A 13,655-nucleotide genomic window follows, 5' to 3' on the forward strand; every position below is an offset into this window, starting at 1 on the left:
CAGTCTCCAGTGTGCATTTAACCATCAGCATGTGCTGCCTCGCAGTTCTGTAAAGCTGTGCTGATATTTCACATAAATTTGGAGATTTTAGTCACCTACATTTAGCATCAATTTCCATTTTCTTGGTTGCAGGGCATTTTCCTCTTAAAAATAAATCTAAAAGCTTACGATGTACCTTGTCTTATAAAACATCTCAAAGAAATAAATATTTTTAAGAATTTGACCCAGTTTCCACCATCTTACTTTTTAGCTTTGAATAGCAAAATATGGAAGCCCAAATTGCTTTTCAAGTCCTTATCTAGATCAGATAAACCAGGTATCCACCAAGGAAGGAAATAAGATCAATTAACCGAAGGTCATTCTCATCTAATTTGTATGTGTGCATCCAAGTATATATTTAGATACGATTCCCAGATCTTCATTTTCATATGAAGTCAACCCAAATTGAAAAAAAAGGAAGCAATGAACCAATTCAAGTGCTACCAAAACAAACTACTACACACCAACAACAGTTCAAAATACACATTGGTTATTCCCAGCCTGGAAAAGAAGCAATGTTGGGAGGTGGAGAAAGCTGGATAAAAAACAAAACCAGAGAGCTTTTGGTTTATAAACACAGTGTTTCAACACCAACTTTTCTGTTTATGCTCCCCACACTGCTACACTTGTCTCTTGGCATATGCTCCATCTGGCTGGGGAGATGCATCTGCTTCTTCCTGCTGCAGGCTCTCCACGTGCAGCTGAGCTCTCCGTGCTCACTCGGAGCCAGGAGCCAACAATCCCATCTCTGATCCCAGAGATGTTCCTGATTAAGGAATGTGCACTGCTCCTGTAACAGCTCTTTATTAAAATTTTGTGAAAACGCAGAGATGAAATGTATTTTAGTGCAAGAAAGCAGCTGATTACAGCAGAAGATTAAACTGGCTTGTTGACCCTGCTGAAAGCAGCAGCAGGGTCATTTACCTGCTTTGTCTGAATTCTGACAAAACCACTCTCGCACCAAACCATCACAAACGTTACTCCCCATTAGAGTCAGCAAACCCCATGGTAAAATACTTAATATAAACATCCAAATCACTTGCTGGAATTTACACCAGAGCAGTCCTTCCACAAGAATGAGGATGATTGCAATAATTATGTGCCATAGTTTAAGAGAGATTTCTTTGTACTTTCTAGTTACAATTTTTATTACAGATCATTACCTGTTTCAAGGACAGCTGTCAATATCTGGGGTATAACCTAAGCCTTATTCAGCACATTACACTACACTGAAAACAGCATTAAACTACAGAGCACAGGAGAGGCTCATTAACTGACACACACCCAGAATTCTCCTGGGCACAGATGCCAACTGGGAAAGTAGGTCACATTTTACACAGGCTCCTAAAAATCAAATCACCTCAGTCTGATGAGGTGAGATGAGGAACACGCAAAACCCACCATGGCCAAGTGTAGGTGAAATAAACACTGTTTTACCGTATCAGTCAAGGAAAATCGAAACATGGAAAAGAAATGAAAAGCTGAGCTAAACAGGCAAGAAAAGCCATCTTCAGCCCTTGACTCCCACGAGAAGTGAGGCCAGAAGAGAGGGAACAACTGTGCAACTGCTGCTTTCTGAGGCCTTCTTGAGGGGCAGAAGGACCCAAAATGGAAGCGATACCTTGTAAATAACCTGCAATAATCTTAACATCCTGCACTAAAGAAAATATACAAGTGCCTGTTCATCTCCTTCTTTTCCTTTGGATTTAAAAACAATGCTCAAGGTCTCAAATTGTCGTTTACATGTTAAAACATTTTGTTGACCATATGGATACAGAATTCTGATAAAACCTGAAATTCTTCCCATTTTACTCTGCAGAAGTACTTCTTTCTTCAGGAAAAATAATTACTTGTCAAGAATAATCTGTTACAGAAAAGAAGTCCATGAACACTAAAGCATCAAATGCTTTAACACCTACAGCAAGTCCTTCAAATCATAGACAGCACTTCAGTGTAACAATCTGCAACTGTGCCATTATGGGTTTGTAAAACTAAATACATGATCCCGGTATTTCAAGAATTTAAAGCACACACTGAATAAAAATGTCACTCTTTTCAATATCTCTATGTGGTCCACCTATGCTGTACAAGAGCACTACCTTACACTCCAGTAACCTCATAAAAGAATAGGTATAGGACAGCAACAGATCATTCCCATCTACAATAACATGTTCAGTGAAAGACCTAAGTGCATGCATCAAAAAAAAATTCTAATATTCATTTAAGATGCCAGTGCTCTTCCTCCCACTATGTTTTCACAAACATTCCAGCAGCAACAGAAGACACCAAGCTCTGGGCATATAAAAGCAATTCCTATGCCAAAACCGAGCAGGAGACAACTACAAGGGGAAGATGTCTCATCGATTTCACTTAATAATTTACAACATTGCCATCTACGCAGTACTGAAAATAAGTACCAGCAGATTTGCTCCCTCCCTTATCCAGCTTCTGAGCTGTGTGGAACTACCTTTCCTTCTAGCACAGGAAAACCCACCCTCCTGTCATGCAGATCAGGACCACAGTGGGTCCAGAATAGTTCCATGGTGAGCCTATGTCACAATAAATGTCATTTATCACATTCAAGGAGGTAAGTGAATTACTAAACTAAGATCTATACATTAGGTATAACTCCATAAAATGGAATTACTTATTATAATTCAGTTTAGTATGAATTTGACAGATTTTAGGCTTTCTTTTTAAGTAATTTTCATTTGTTAAAATAGAATTTCAGTGTATTTACAAAAAAGAGAAGCTATTTTACATTGTTGTTTCTGCATGTTTCCAAAACGCTGGTGATGTAACTAAACATCTATCACACTCCAAGCACCCATCAATCCAGAAAGAAAAAACTTGAAAATATTTCACAACCAGACTAAAGAGCACACAGGGCTAATCTGAAGGGATAGGAAGATGCATTCCTAAATTACACTGTATTTGAAAAAAGGGAATAAAGTCCCAAATCCCACACTAGTATAAAAGAGTAAACCCAGAAAGGAAAATTAGAAAGAATCTGCAGATGGGTCCTTGCGTGCTCCCTCAGAGCACATCTGCCCTTGGGTACTAAGTACACTTTTAATGTACTTGTCAGGGGTGAAACACTTGACCCTGGTCAAAAAACCCCACCAAAAAGAAGAACCCAAATAAAGCAGCCTTGCAGAGAATTATTCTGGAAGAGGTCCTTAGTCCTCGTGATGTGAAGAGGCACCATTACCATGAGTCACAACACAAAGAGGCCCTGCATGCAGAACAAAACCCAGCTGAACTTTCATCCCTGTCTCAAATTCACGTCTGTCACAATCAAAAGCTCATTCTGCAGGAATTAGGTTTTCCCTTCCTCTCCAGCGGCTATCCCTTATTTATGCTAATCCAGTGACTAAGCCTTCAACTCTTCATGGCTTGCATTATCCCTCCCTTTAGAACCCAATGCTGAAGACAGAAGTTGGGGAGGGTTTTTTTCTGATCATAAAAGACAGTTGACAAATTAGCAGAGAATCTTCTCAGAAAGAAATATAAAGCATTTGTCCGTATCTCAGTTTTGTCAATCTGATTTTTTGCTTGCAGACTCATGTACAAGATCAGCTAGTACCATCCCTGTACTCTGATCCCTTTGGCAATAGGCTCTTCAGCTATTCAAGGCTAATCATTATTCTGAAATCATTCCTAAAAAGCAAGGCATTTGTTCAGAAGACAACTTCAGAATTTAAATTAAACCCTTAAGTCAGCCACCTGTTTTGGTCTATTTACAGGACTACTGGAGACATGCTCTGAACTGCAGTTACAGTACATCAAGGCTCCAATTGCCAAGAAAATCCTTGAATTCTACTGCACCTAATTTAGAAATTATGTACTGAAAAGAGTTTCTATTTAAAGCTCAAGCATTATAAAAGTAGATGAAACCAATACCTTGGAGTAAATATATTCATGTTATTCTATTACTGCAGAAACTGCAGTCATTCTGCTACTATTTTAATTGACAGTCACTGGACAACAAATTTAATTAAGTTTGTTTATTCCACAGATTCTCTTTTTTTGGCTTTTTTTTTTTTTTTTTTTTTTGGCTGAACAACGGGCAGCAGAGGCAGTGGCTGATTTGATCCATGTTCAAGATATGACTGGTAAAGTGGCTACTACCTCAGAGAAGAAAAAGGGCCAACTCTAATTGTCTGTTCGGCTGAGGGCACTCTTTTGACCTTCCTCTCCCACTCAGTCGATTTTTTCTCCCCATTAAAACCCTGAACATTTCTCCCCCTCCTTCCCTAGAAAAACAACAATTTTTCACACCTCTATTTCCATTGCCAAATGTGATTTAAATCAAACATGCTTCCCAGAAACTGGCAGGGGGTGGAGGGCAGATGGGAAAACAACATGGCTGTAAAGTTATTCCCTTAGAGAAACCAGACTAAAAGCAGTAGTTTACATTTTGTAACACGGTATTAAATAACTTTAAAACATTTGGTTAAAATGTCTTAAAATACTCTACGTTGCTCTATATTTTAAATATTAAGGAGATAAGAAGACTGACGTGTCTTTTCAAATTGTTACCTCAACGATATCTGAGTTGGTTCTGCTTTCATGGGGCTCGTTGTATTCTGTGTATTTTAGTAGAACTTTGTCCATGTCAGTGCTGGCATACTGAAAGAGTTTGTTAGAGCTGTTAAAAATGATGAGTGCTATTTCACAGTCACAGAGCACACTCAACTCATAGGCCTTCTTCATTAATCCAAACTTCCTCTTTGTAAAGGTGACCTAGAGAAGAAAGAATAATGATTTGTTTTTTTAAAACACATGACATGGATTTGAAGGAAAGTAATCAAGGAATACACCAATTGAGCCTACACTATTTATTCCTACTCTAATATGCAGATTAAACACAAGAACTACCTATACTTTCTGGTCCCAGTGCTCTCTCTCTCTATTAGACTAAATTAAACAGTTACACACCCCCAACTCTTCCACTGGTAAATAACCACCAAGAAGAGTTAAATTTTAGTTAGAGTTTTAGTTAGAATAAGATAATTTAGCTTTATTTCCACTGTTCAACAGATTTTGACTTTCCAGGTATCACAGTATTTTCTTCTGTGGTACTTACAACTGTAATTCTAATAAGATCAAAGAAAACAGAACAATCAATGGAAGTAACACTGTTACTATGCACTATGATTTCTAATTATGCAAAGTTATGAGATACTGCTATTTCGTTGCTATTAAGTCATCTAATCAGATTCACTTATAATTTGACTTGTTTTCTGCCACTTGGAAACATCACAAACAATTGTTCTGTCAAGTTAGAACTGCTGTGGGGAAACAAACCCATTACAGACCATCACACAGGAGCACTTGCTCATTGGGGAAGGAGGAAACAGTTGAAAAAGTTACCATCACTTATGACCCAAAAAAAAAAATTTAAAAAAATTATTCCTTTCACAAGACAGCAGCTAAGGATATGGAAGTGTCAATGTATTTGACAACCCCCTATTACAATTCCAAGCATAAGCCTCTGTGACAGGTGAGTGATCCACATGCCCATGTTCCACAGACAAGAGTCAAGAAGTTTTTGCAAGACAGGAATAAAGTAAGACACAAGAAACAGCCAAACCTGTTTTCTGGATTTCTATAGTTTAATTAACAAGCTGCACATCAAGTTTTGGAAAACAGATGGGAAACTTCTTCCTTGTACACACACCTGAAGGCTTTTTTCTACAGAGATGATTATCTCGAACATGTTACCTTTTTAATACTATCAATAACACAAAATATATCCTATTCTTCCCACCACATAAGCAGTCTCAGAGGATGCACAGATACAGCTGTTGTTCTTCTGACACTTAAAAGGTTATTTCCTGAGTATGAGCAGGGATAGAGAGGTACCACTGGTTAGTGTTTGTCAGGAAAAAGAGATCATAAACAAGATGTGTGTGTGCTGTGTCACCTGGAGAAGTCCTCCAAAAAAAGAATGGCTTACTGCCACTGAGGACCAATAGGATCCTGGACAAGGGCTCTTAATTTCTTTACTGAAACTTGATCTTTCTCACCTCTTGTAAGGCTGCTTCACTTGTGAGATTCTCAGCTGGCATCAACTTCTCACTTGGTGCTTGAACAGTGCTTAGCACAAACCCCTCTACCACAGCACTCCAAGCTCATTAATGCACACAGATTATTTTAAACTTGGTTTTCATTTCAGAACTTCAAAAGCAGGCTTAGTTCTGTAAATGTCTCCCTTTTTTTCCTTCCATTTAGGACCACACCAAACCCAGAAATATGTCTCTTTATTGCAGGTAAATGATTTCCCCAGCACTATTTTAATATTGCTTAGCAAAAAAAAATGGGTGAGGAGGAGACGGCAAAGGCAGCAAGACTGAGCTCCTTTGATATCTAATTTACTGCACTGGATTCTCATCAGCTTAATGAAGATAAATGTCCTACAGCTCATTCAAGCAGATAAGGCTGCTTAATTAATAATACAATGACAGTCTCATGACAATCGTAATCCCCCCGAGGAATGGTCTATATATTCTGTTTTGAGCTCACATACAATCCCATCAGGAATGAGATGCTTCTGACAAAACAGTAGTTTTTCTTCCCACACAAGTTACATGAACTTGCTTTGCAGGCAGAGCTCTGTCCCATTCTACTCATATTTTCAAAGAAAAACACCTAAACCTCAAAGTAAACATGCAACCAGGACATCATAGGCATGTCCGTGAGTGTCCTACTCAGCAGCTATACAGGCCATAGAAAAAATGACAGGACACAACCAAACTACACTTTCTGTTCAGCACAACAAACCCTAAATGCCCTCCTTATCTGGGTCAATGAAAAAAAATCTCAAAGTAAATATCTTATAAATTCCCAGTGCATCGGGGCATTCTAATGTGATAAAATTCTATATACTGGCTACCAAAACCACAGGACACCAGTGGGGATAAAGGCCATCGATACCACTACATATAAAAAATAAGATTCCACTAACAAAAACTATTTAATCTCTCTAAAACATCTTAAAAACAAGATGAAGTGTGTTTTCATCTGAGTTTCCACAGAAAAAGGACAAGGCAAACCTAATCCTGCTTTTAAGTTAGAGCTTAAATCCTCTTCCTTGTCATTAAACAGCCCAAAAAGATGCTAGCCAAAAACCTGCTAGAAAAAAACCCTAGAATTTCATCTCCCTATTTTGCTTCAGTCACAGCACTGGTGTAAGTGGTCTAAAATTTGATACAAATGCACTGATTCTCTTCCTCTCCATTGTTTCAAGCTGAACAATGGGATGGAGATTCAAAAGAAAAAAACAATTCCTCCTGAAAGAAAAAAAGCACCTCACCAAAGTCAGGATAGAAGAATAATGCTATTTGTATCTCAAGCAGAAAAAAACCAAGGTTGCCCAACTTAATCCAGATTCATTAAAAAAAAGGCATAAGGGGGATCAATTTCCACCTCTTACATGTGCATTAAGTTGTAGAGCAAGATCTGGAAAGAACTGAAGTTATTAATTCATCTACTTTTACTACGTGTACTTACAACATTTATCTACATCAAACATAAAGTCACTGGGTGATTAAAGCTGTTCAAACACAATACTTGGCTTTCTCCCAAACTCCAATAATACTTTTCTTGCTATATATAGACTTCTCAGAGTTTACATTGCTTTAAAGTGATACAGGGAGAAAAACAATCTTGATTTCACCAGCGAAACAATGGGCTCTGAGCTGATGTGTCAGCAGCAAGAGTCTCCCATAGAATTCTGACACTATCCCAACGTCAAGCTGGTGCTCAGAAGTTGAAAAAGGAAATCAAACATCAGGAAGGGAACAGAACAAAGCAGCCGGACACCACTATATAAGTCCATGTTTTGCCTGCATCCTGAAGTCCTTTGGCCACCCAAAGTAATGTAGCAGTACTTCAGAAGGTTCAGGGAGAAGTAGCAAGAAGTGTGGAACAAACTTTGCATTAAAACAACTAAGTAAGCAAGGCAGCTACAGCCTGAAAAAACTTATCTTAGGAGACAATAAGCAAATGTGGACAGACTCTAGATAGGGAATCACTGTTGCCTCTTCCATACAAGAGCTAAATAATCAGCAGAACCATGACAAAGGGTAAATAAAATGGTGTTTCTTGAAACAACAGGCAACAGACTTAGAGGAAATTCTACACAAAAGATGTTGTAAATGCTGCAACGTTATAAGGGCTCAAAGGATAACTGAACAACTTCACTGGTGGGGGTGGGGAAAACAAACAAAAAAAATCCATTAATGGTTACTAAATATACGGAAACCACATCCAGCTCAGGAAATCCCTGAGCTAAGAATAGTTAAAAGCTGGAAGAGGATTACAGGGTCGTGTAACATGTGCATCTCCAGCCCACACGTATTTGCTCATGACCATCACTGGACAAAAGACGCCGGCCCACCAGCATCTTCAGCCTCAGTCACCAGCACTGTTCTTAAAGATCTTAAGTCATTCCTGTAATAACTTGCCTTAAAAATGATAGTTTCCAGTTATCCCACTATATATTTCAGTATCCAATTAAAATTTTATTTTTTATCTCATGTAGCAATTTAGAAATTAATAGGAAACATTACTGCTAGAGTCATCAACTTCTGGTACTTTTCACGTTCACAGGGCACAAGCAGCCAAGTGAGCAGCTTTCCCCAAAACATTCATTTTGAGCACTCTTCCCTTCTAACTGACAATTTTCAATGATAGTTGTAGCAAACAGCTCTTAAAGGAAATATAAATTGATGGTTTTAAATAGAATGTTAAAAAAAATTGTTACTATATCCAAAGCACTGTAGATATTGCCCACAGCTACCTCAAACTCCTCTGTCAAAGTGTTGCAGAAAATACTTTTACTAGATCCCTCCTGAATTTCTCATCCTTTCTCTGTCTTCAGTAGAAAGTGTTCCTAGCAGTTATCAGATCAAGTGACGTGCATGTTTAAAAACACCCCTCCAATCTACTGGTAGTACAGGCTAGAGTACCGTTTAAATAGGAACAACAATTTTAAATTTGATTTAAAGTAGTAATAGTTATTACTTATAAATAATATTTTTTCCTCAAACAGTCATAAAATCACTGAGGTTTCTTATTCATATTCTGGCAAGGGCATCTGTAGATATATGAAGACAAAGCTCAGCTTTAGAACAATGAATTAGGATGAATGTATTCAAACTTTCCATTAATTTTTAAGATTACTGATGGACCTGTTCATGCGGACTCCTGGTTTCTCACCTGCCTATTCCGTTCATCCATTATTCTCGTGATCTGTATTTTCTTTCTCCCCATTTTCGCGTCTTCTTTCTTTTGCTTAGCAATCCAGAAACAAACTAATCCAAGAAAAGTCCCTCTTCAGTGTTCTAACACATGATACAGTTTTCTTTTACTTTGTCTTCAGCTTGCGAAACGGTTCCTACTTCTTCTTATAATCACCTAAAAAAACGGATAAAAATTAATGTATAAATTACTAAAATGGAAGAATCATTAAAAACCTGTAGAGACAAAAAACACATCCACCATGAAATTTCAGTGACAAATCAAGTATTTTCATTAGTGAAGTATTATACTACACCCTCTCTTCCAGTTGAACTCCAACTGGTTTGCTGCATTCTACCTATAAACTACAGACTTAAAATGACCAATAATTTCACACACTTTCAATTGAACGCCTTAAAAATGTAATTGTCAAAGGGGTGGTGCTCATCCCCCTAAGCTTTAGGCTTTTAGTTATCTGAGGTTTCACATATTTATTAAATTTTGGTAAACTCCAGTATTTTAGGGAACCTTATAAAGAAACATTTTGTGTTTCCTGTTTCTCCAGTAAAATTATCACAAAAATAACAAGAAAAGCCATGAGAATATCAAGTTTCTGTTCCTAAACCAAATTACCTCTCATTTTGTGAGACAATACTTGGGGTTCCACTGGGAAACAAGAGGGAAAAGGAAAGAGGGAATCTCTCTACTTAAAAGAGACCACAGAAAACAGTTTTGCAACAAAACTATTTCATGGTTACCAAGACACCAAGGAAGACCTGAGACCTGACACAGTTCCTCTCTCTCCAATAACCCCTAAGTGCCACATCTGCCAATACCCAGTTGCAGCCGAGCACCTGTTTCATTGTTATATTGTTCACCAAGATAAACATGCCGGAAACTTGAAAAACTAGTGTGCCACCACATTTAACCCTGCACTGAACTGCCTGATATTTAACAAACTTCAAAAGTATTTTCAGTAAAAAAAAATTGCTAAGCTATATTCCAGACATACTGCTTGAATTGTAGGATGATACTAGTTGAAGAAAACTGGAGAACAATTTAAACTAAATGGCTTCTAGAACATCAAGTGTATACTAGAATGTATAAACATTAAATAAGTACACCTTATTTATCTTATTACCACCTAATACTCATTCAAAGGGGCAAAACCAGCCCCAGTACTATCTGATAACCTCTCTAACTTTCCAACCCAAAACATCTTCTGAAGTTAAGCCTTGCATATTTTAATCTGGGTGTCACCATGCCATATCCTTGAGGCCATGTGTAGAAAGTGGTGCAACCACATCACAATCAGTTAATGAGCAGAGACAGCAAGAGGCGATTAGTCACAGGCTACACTTCACAATACATTCAATTTACGCTGAGGAAACAGCCAGGATGTTCTTGGGAGAAAAAAAAACGGAGGTGGAGGAACATCACAAAATGAAGGGATGTCATTTTCTATTTACCTGACAGCAACAAAGGACTGCTTTAAAAAAAACAAAATGCCCAAGAGTATTTAGAAATACTATTTCATGAAATTTAATATCAAATCAACACTTACACAGTATGATGTCCACTGGTCTAAAGGATATGCACTAAACATTGTCTATAAAGCAAAACACTTGAAAACATGCATCAACATTGCATTACTTTTGTTTTCTTCATGAAAAATAATTTCTTCCAAGGTGCTGCTAAGAAGGTAATTAACAGCCAGTGAAGACCAGATGAACTAGCCTCTATACAACCAACAGCACACAGCAAATATCTTCCACGGAAGCAACAGCTGAGTTATAGATTTATCCCATTGTTGCTCAAAAAAAAAAAAAAATCTCAGCTCATGTGATGATCACACATTAAATTTAGTTCTGGAAAAATCTGGTCGCATCCCTTGAACATAGCTAATCAAAGGATCTCTAACCAGCTCTTAAAATTTGTTTTCTCCTTCATGCGTGGCTTCATTTTTTTAAACCTACCATGTACTATTGAAACTGTTCTCTGCATATGGAATTACCAGAGTCCTTCCTCTGCTTTTAAAAGCGCACCCCGCCCCCATCAACACTAGTACACAGAGGTGACCACCACACAAGACCAGAGATCCATCTGGGCCAGTATTTTATCTGTGGCTACTAGCAGATATCACTAGGATGGTCAAGGAAGAACCTAGGAATAGAATAATAAAAATGTAAACCACATATTAAGTGATTTTGGGATCAGGAACTTCTGGAGTCATTCTGCCTCCCGCAAGACATATTGAAAAGCAAGTCTATGCAGTGAATAAAATAAGGAACTCGAGGGAGAAGAGGGAGAGAGGAAGATAAATACAATGTGAGATTATGCAATATATATACTTAAGGATACAAAATAAGAGAGGCACAAATGTTTTGTATGAGCTAATGGAAGGCACAGTAGCAGGAAAACACTCTTATCTGCTCTATGTACCATCACACAAAGGGAAATGGGAAACAGTAATTTTCACCATCATTTTGTTACAGCTTCGGGGTGTTGTTTCAGGTCTTTTACAGTGTGTATGATCTATTAAGCATACATGCTTCAAGCTATTTCCCATTTATGACAATTCACTGTTTCCGCTCATCTCAGGTCTGACTTTCTTCAGCCTTAAACACTTGTATCACTTAGAAACTCCCAATTCCTATTTGCATGCGTGTCCATCCCGGGTCCAGGCTGTCCTCCCTCTCCCACAGGTTGCTATGGACACCAGAACATGGCTTGGAATCGCATTTGCCAAAGGTGGCCCTGCTCCGAGATGCGGCATCTCTGTCATTCTGAAGTCTCACACAAGGTGATTTTCAAGGCTAAGAATTGAAACAGAAGTTTGGCTTGAGCTCAGGGCAGAAAGGACCCTTACACAGCTGCAAATCAGAGAAAACTGTTCAGTAAAAAGGGACTTCTCATGCATGCTCAGAACCTCCCAATGGGAAGTTATTGCCAGTGACAAAGGCATGATACATTTCTCATGGGAAGAACGACTTTTCCTTTTACTCATCCTTGATCACATTACAGTTGTGGTTTTATTTTCTATCCTGACTAGCAACAAAGTTATGCAAGATAAGATATAAGACTGGGTCCACTACAGGGTTATATCAGAAACGTAACTAGCAAAGTTTTCATTTTGCTAAATCATAGTTGCACTGCAAACACACATCAGGCAAAACTCTTAATTCACAAAGCCATTTCATCTAGATTATCAACACACTTTTGCCCAAATAAAGGAAAACTTGCAGATATACATATGAAGATCAACCCACATTTATATCTGAGAATAAATATGAAACTAACATGAAGTAACCTTGATGAAGGTAAAGTTCTACTTCCTTAAGTTACAGAATCCAATCACAGCCACCAAAGCTGCTTCGCACTAGTTGCATGGGCACACAGAAGCAAAAGCTAGTTTGTCTTAAAGAAGGACTTCAGGCATCTATTAAACAAAATAATTAGAGAAAGAAGAGAAAAAGAAGGAATAAATCCCACATGCTTCATGGTGAACTTCAAACAGAAAATAATGTCAGCTTGCAATAAAAGCAAGAAAAATTACATTTGTAGTTGTCCAAGTAATAGCCTCTCTTACTGTTTAAAAGTAAACAATTCCAAATTTTCTGGATTTATTCCCTTCCCCAAAACATGTGAAAACAGCACACTAATTACTGACAGACAACAGAACCACATGCAGAAACATACCCTCACAACTGCACATCTTCAGGAGCTCATCTGAGTTTGTTGTTAAGAATGCTTTCAGTTTCACAGATTGTTGGGAGAGATGTAACTTTAAAGCAAGGAAACTGTATTTGACCTATTTAAAAAGATTCTTTCAAGGGTTCAGTGGAAACACATTATATCTGTGCAAAACTGCACAAGGTCTGGAAGCCTCCTGGCAGAACAGGTTAGGAAAAACTGTGTCAGAATCATACTCCTTCCATTTAATTTCCTTTTATTTCCCTCTGACTGTTTTCTTGAAACTTCCATTTCACCACCATGGTTACAGGTTACATCTGACAGTCCCCGTCTCCTCACGGCTCATTTACTGCAATGCACACAAAGGAATGAGCTTCCTGACGTCAGATAATTTGCATGAAAACACAGATCTGCAGAGATGCATCTTACACAAGCCTTGGCTATGGCTTACCAAATAACAGAGAGTAATTTTTACTAAACCAAGATTAATAGGTCTTCTTCTAGTCTTGAAGGAGCCTGTGCAGATATTTTTGTAGATTTGGCCCCTAAGCATGAGCTGATGGGCACAGACTGATCACGGCTGAACTGCACAGTTGCTGGTTATTCTGCCACTTTGCACTCTCAAGAGCAGAATATAAAAATTCCCATTCACAGCAACATGGAGATGAGCCCCACCA

At 38.1% G+C, this 13,655-nt stretch overlaps 1 protein-coding gene across 6 annotated transcripts in view; it reads right to left on the minus strand.

Annotated features, from left to right (window-relative positions):
• MEF2A (myocyte enhancer factor 2A) overlaps window positions 1-13,655 on the minus strand; it is a 75,294-nt gene that overhangs the window by 39,110 nt on the left and 22,529 nt on the right. For all 6 annotated transcript variants that reach the window (XM_017736647.1, XM_017736627.1, XM_017736638.1 and 3 more), the window contains exons 2-3: window positions 9,265-9,462; window positions 4,582-4,785 (exon numbers count right to left, since the gene is read on the minus strand). In XM_017736647.1, coding sequence (XP_017592136.1) covers window positions 4,582-4,785; window positions 9,265-9,318 — 258 coding nt within the window. In that variant the 5' untranslated portion in view covers window positions 9,319-9,462. The remainder of the gene's footprint in view (window positions 1-4,581; window positions 4,786-9,264; window positions 9,463-13,655) is intronic.

The sequence above is a fragment of the Corvus brachyrhynchos genome, unplaced genomic scaffold (genome assembly GCF_000691975.1).
Source record: "Corvus brachyrhynchos isolate BGI_N302 unplaced genomic scaffold, ASM69197v1 scaffold200, whole genome shotgun sequence".
Classification (NCBI taxonomy): Eukaryota; Metazoa; Chordata; class Aves; order Passeriformes; family Corvidae; genus Corvus; species Corvus brachyrhynchos.